The 6,000-nt window shown below is 50.4% G+C and overlaps 1 protein-coding gene across 1 annotated transcript; it reads right to left on the bottom strand.

Moving 5' to 3' along the window:
• Positions 1-3,322: 3,322 nt before the first annotated feature.
• On the bottom strand, positions 3,323-4,354 carry LTR84_003354 (uncharacterized protein; the record flags this gene model as incomplete). The annotated part of the gene is made up of 1 exon (XM_064846942.1): positions 3,323-4,354. One exon carries the CDS (start codon positions 4,352-4,354, stop codon positions 3,323-3,325), a length of 1,032 nt encoding a protein of 343 aa, XP_064705295.1.
• Between the last annotated feature and the right edge of the window lie 1,646 nt (positions 4,355-6,000).

The raw sequence follows: 6,000 nt of genomic DNA, 5'->3' as shown, positions 1-6,000 counted from the left end.
GCACATAGCTTGGGCGGTATTGTAGTCAAACGCGTAAGTCAGATTATGTCCTACCTGCCTCTGAGGGAAATCACTCCACACACGTAGCTTGTTTTGCCTTCATAAGTTGTGGTTTTCTCCGGTGAGAATAATGCCACTGACGATTACAGGCGCTCGTTGAAGCCAAGCTCAACGATAAATATGCGAGTATTCGAAAAGCCACTCGTGGACTCGTCTTCTTCGCAACTCCTCATCGTGGAGGCAACCATGCAAAATTAGGCGATGTAGCTGCAAATATTGCCAGATCTGTCTTGTGGAACGAAAAGAATACCTTCATGGACAATCTCAAGCACAACTCTATATTTTCCGAACATCTTCAGGATGAGTTCAGACATCAGTATGAAGATTACCAGATACTATCATTCTATGAGACACTTCCCATCGGACCGATGGGCCTGGTATGCTAAGCCTTGTCGTCTTGAGACTAAACTGATACCCTACAGATCGTTGACCGTCAATCTGCTACTCTTGGACTTTCGGGACAAAGAGAGACTGCCATCGCGCTTGATGGGACACACAGGAGTATTTGCAAATTCTCCGAGCCCAATTCGACATACCAGCAAGTAGAAGATTGTCTGGTAGCATTAGTCGAGGATGTACTTCACCATCCTGTTGAGAAGAACGATCGAAGTCAGACTCTGCGCCTGCCCACATGTGAGTGATACTGACCCTTACAATTCCCCACCTAACATTCTCCAGTCTTTGTCCCCTATCAGAAGAATCATAATTTCGTCGGAAGGGAGAAAGTAATTGAACAACTGGTTGAAATACTCTCGCCCTATCCTGGCAAGCAAAGGCGAGCAGCACTCTACGGTCTTGGTGGAATAGGGTATGTCCAACGGAATACACACCTAGGATCTTGCTAACTGAAACAGCAAAACCCAGATTGCTCTCAGCTATGCCCATTGGTGTAAAGAGAAACATCCAAGCACATCGGTGATATGGATACATGCCAGCAACTTGGAACGGTTCCATCAATCATTTATGGATCTGGCCGAGGAATTCAAGATTCCAGGCGCCGATTCGCCCAAAGGAGACATTTTGAGCCTCGTGCGAGACTGGTTGCGGGTCAAGAAGGATAGCGGCAACTGGCTGATGGTTGTTGATAACGCTGACGATTTTGAGATGTTCTTCAGGCGCTCTGACGCTCATGGGAAAAGAAGTATTACGGGGAAGCTGGCAGATTACATTCCAGATTGTGCACACGGTGCAGTTTTGGTGACCACCAGAGACAAGAAAGTGGGCATTGGAATGGTTAAAAGGATGAGCTCATTGCTGCAAGTCAGGCGGATGGCTGATGTCGAAGCAATACAACTCGTTCGAAAGATCCTGGAGGATGAAGAAGAATACGATGAGCACCACATCATTCAACTCGCAGACAAGTTAGAGCATATACCACTTGCTCTGACTCAGGCTGCAGCATTCATCTGGGAGAACACTTCCAGTATTCAGACATATCTTCGATTGTACGAGCAGAGTCGGATCAACGCAATGGAGCTCCTCGGTCACACTGCAGCAAGCACAGTGGCAGAGGATGAAGCTCGAAATGCTGTCACAACCACGTGGATGATGTCTTTCACACAGATTAAACAACAAAACCTCCTGGCCGCCAACATCCTCTCCTTGCTCGCATTCTTGGATCGGCACTGTATTCCCGATGAGCTCATAAGGAGGCGAGACAAGAGTCTGTCCGATATAGATTTCGAAACAGCCTGTGGGCTCTTGAAGCGATTCTCCCTGATCGAGGAGAGCCCGCTAAACATAAGAGGTCAGATTCATACGGCTTTCAGTTTGCATCGAATGGTGCAGCTAGTGACACAGCAGTGGCTTCAATTCTGTAAAGAAGCCGCCGTTTGGGCGGAAAACGCGTTGGTAGCTGTCTCAATTGTCTTCCCTCCTGGAGAAATGGAAGAATGGAAAAGCTGCGAGATCTATCTACCGCATGTCGAGGTAGTATTGGAGACCCAAATTCATTCTGACAGTGGTAGCGTTTTGGCGTCCAAGGCCGCACTCTTGCATAACGCAGGCACATATTTTCGGGTGAAAGGCTATCATGGTCGTGCAGAAGAGACAGCAGCTGAAGCTGTCGCTGTCAGAAAGGCTTCACTTGGAGCAGGTCATCCTGACACTTTAGCCAGCCACACCAGCCTTTCACGCATCTTTCTCGAGCAGGGTAGGGTTGAGGAAGCATTGAAACTCCAGCTTGAAGCCGTTGATGCTGCAAGGCCATCTTTACCGGAGGACAATCCAGGGCTACTTCGGGCGGTCGCCCATCTAGCAGCTCTTCAGGGCATTCAGCATCGATACGATGAAGCTGAACGACTCCAATCTCAAGTTCTGGAGCTCAGTAAGCGCACTCAGGGTTTGGATCATCCTGACACGCTGTTGACCATGCGCGACCTGGCAATTACGTATGGTCATTTGAGTCGATATGACGAGGCGGAAGAACTCAACAGCTTGGTTTTGGAACACCGAAAGCGGGTCCTGGGTGAGGATCATCCGGAGACTCTCATCAGTATGCTTGACCTTGCCACGACTTACGGCCGTCAAATATCAGATGAAAAGGCACGGATGGCCGAAGGAATGGAACTCAAAGTGATTGAAGCCCGCAAGAGGGTACTTGGTGAAGAACATCCTGCCACAGTCCAAGCAATGGAGCATCTCTGTGGAACGTACTACTGGCAAGGCCGGGAGAAGGATGCGGCAGACCTTCAAGAGCAAATCGAAGCAATCGATCGGAGAGGAGGTCTAAACTCGGATAGACCTTCGTCCGCTACATTATTGACCATGAGCCATGAAATCATGACATACCAGCTCCCGTCTCTGGGCCGACGACCACGGCGTTTATCTCGCGAGGAACCAAGACTGGTAATCGCTGCCGAGACAATAGAAGCAGAGCAACCCAGGTTGCGAGCGATGAAGAGCTGGTCTGATGGCAATTATGCAGTAGTAGAAGAAGCCTCTTTTCTTGAGAACCCCGCCGAACCATCCGCCCTCAGGCCGACAATTGCTCACCACCACGCAAAATCCATGTCATCGTCCTCCACGCTGCTAGCCCCTGCTAGCATCCCTAATCACAAGATACCTAGGAGATCGAAGAGCCCAGTCCCTGGTTTTCGCTCCCGGTGGAAAAGCTGGCAGGGAGATTCAACTGAGGAGCCAGAGAGTTCGGAAGAGAAGACTGGCAGGAAAGTCTGGACTCTCAGGCATTAGACCTATGGCTCAGAATTATCTACCCATTTGCCAACCATGACGAAATAATTCGTTGTCGCAGTTGAGTATCTTAGACCGTATGAACGACAGTAGCAGCTTTCGACTGTTCATTATGATCCGTCCCAGTCGACAACCCAGAGTCCACACCAGTTTCCAAGTCTCCAGCGGTGGTGCTGACTGCAACAACATCCACTTTGAGATCGTTAAGCCATCCTCTAATCGGTGATAGTTCCTTCTCCTTCCCTTGATCCGCCCAGTAAAACCGACCAATCCCCAGCGCTGCAACCGTGACAAAACAGATCAGGATTGCTCTGGAAGCGGTCGGCCCCGCCACAGGATCAAGATTCTGCGCCCACACACACCCCAAGTATATGCCCAGCCCCACTAAGAACGAACCCATCGAGGCATTAAGTAGCTCGGGCGGCGTTGAGAGGGAAGCACACGCATAAAAACTGGCGTGCTTCCACCGATGCTTCTCGAGAAACTGCACGATCTCCGTCCTGAGAACCTCCCGTTCTGCCGCCGTGGCTGGGGAAGCTTGAGCGTGTATGATCCTCGGTCTCAACTCCCTTTCGAAGGCTTTGTAATCCTTCTTTGAGACAGGCTTGCACAGCCAATCCTTGACGTCCTCGGCACTCGCCAGCGCGGTCAGCGACCGCTGAATGCGAGTCGAGAAGAACACGGACAGACAGCCTAGCACCAGACTCGTGATGAACGCGCCCTGAGCGGTCCAATGCGCTTCTCTAACGAAGGGGAGCGCGATCGCCGTGATGGCCACCTGCGAGATGATGGCGCCCGTGACGGCGAGACTGCTGAAATCACTGATGAACGCGTTGCGGAAGGCGATCGGATCCGCCACGGCTGGGAGAACAGATCTCTCCACTCGGTCCATGGTCCGGAGTGTGGATGAGAAACAGACCGCCGTCACGATCCATGTTGCGAGGTTGTGCTCCTGGCGGAGTCGTTCGAGAGAAGAATTTCCGCTTACGCGGTTGTACACCGGGACGCCCACGAGCTGGTTTCGCAGAAGCCAAGTGCGAGATCGCAGGAAGGGAGTTATGAGAAGGAGAGATAGAATCCCGGACCGTATCCTTTGAGCCATACTAATGGTCTGCAAAAGGATGCACGTAGATGGTTAAGTAGCACGAGAAAGGCGAAATCTGAGTGGTGCTGTGGAAGCCAAGGCTGTGGCTGAACAGGCAGCTTTACGAGCCAGCTTTAAGCTGTGGCTAGAAGGATGAAACCTGAGATGTGAAGACGGGATCACATGTGGCGTTTAGCTTATTCGTTTTCTTTTCTCAGCACTGTTGCGCGTACAATCCGATCAGATCGCTCTTTGTTACAGCCATATCTGCGATCTTCTTCGCCAAAGATACACCCTAGAGCGCGAGGCTGAAGGCTAGCCTTGTCTGAAATGGTGCCTTCGCTATCACCAATCAGAGCTTCTCCCAATACCTAGAGCCGCTACGATTTTAGCTGCACTTATGGGTGCGAGCACGATTCCTTCACGAGATCAGTCAACGGTTTTGGTGAATGGTTGTCATTAGAATTCCGGGAATTCATCCTAAACACCGCGGTCAATTCCGCCGCCCAGAGCACGGTAGGCAAATGCGACTTGGGCGTAGTTTTAGCTTTGGACATGAAAATGGCGTAACCCAAGTTCTGCAGCTCGATTGGTGGCTTCATCTGCTGTCAATTCCAATAGTCTCTTCTTCTGGATCGATCCCAACCAAGGCGACAGGGAAACGCCTATCCTTGACCTCCACGACCGCGTTGTTAAATTTGTTGATAGAATCGAAAGAGTGTCTCGAATTCATACCAAAGGTGATCACAAATGCTTCACCTTGCCAGCAATACAGCCGCAATAGCTCGGGATCGTCAATACCTCCTCTCTGGAATACCTCGAGCGTGATCTCCTCTAGGTTATCACCTTCGCGTTAACTTGAATAGTGCGGAGATTCGTATCTCGTGGAGTGAAGATGAGACTTGTTAACTATCGGGGTGTGAGTAGTTGCCCCAACGAAGCTCATGACAATTTACCCGGTAACTCAATGCCTAAGAAATCTGATCTTCTCCCAATAATGTCAACTTTCAGTATCTCGGGGTGGTTCATTTTGGGTGATGTAAGGCAACGACTAACCACGCTAGAATTGTGGTGTACGGAATAGAGGTAGATGTAAGGCAGCCCGACTAGAAAGTTGCCTCTTTTGTACGGGATTTAGCCCTTACGGTCACACCGGAGTATACTCCTCGATCCCTCGATTGGTGGAAGCAGCCACGGGTATAGGGTCAGCCCAAATACCGATAGATTTTGAGAGCACACGTTGACCGAGTCGACTAAGAGACACGAATAAGAAGGCGCGTCCGAAACACCATTCCTGCCAACGGGGGTCAAGCCGCGCAACCCGATGCGGTTCATATCTTTTCGTTTGATTGAAGAGCTGAGCCAAGGGCTAGGAGCGGCAATCCTTTTGCAAGTTGAAGCCTGCCCGTGACAGGCTAGGGTTGTCGCTGTCGCAACAACCCAGCCAAAGATCTCAATCTGGTGTAGTCGCCTCATCATTCTATTCGTTACTCTGGGACGTGAGTCAGTTGCGCTTTCCATTTATGAAAGCTCCAGCATTGTCGATGCATCAAGATCTGGCTCGAACCATTGAGGTAGCCTTACTAAGCGCAGTGATACTTAAGTTAGAATTGAGACCTATCTATTCGGGCACTTAGGTATGGCACTCCAAAGCCTCGAGATTA

The sequence above is a fragment of the Exophiala bonariae genome (genome assembly GCF_035927105.1).
Source record: "Exophiala bonariae strain CCFEE 5792 chromosome Unknown scaffold_16, whole genome shotgun sequence".
Taxonomy (NCBI): Eukaryota; Fungi; Ascomycota; class Eurotiomycetes; order Chaetothyriales; family Herpotrichiellaceae; genus Exophiala; species Exophiala bonariae.
This window is presented reverse-complemented; position numbering and strand designations above follow the sequence as displayed.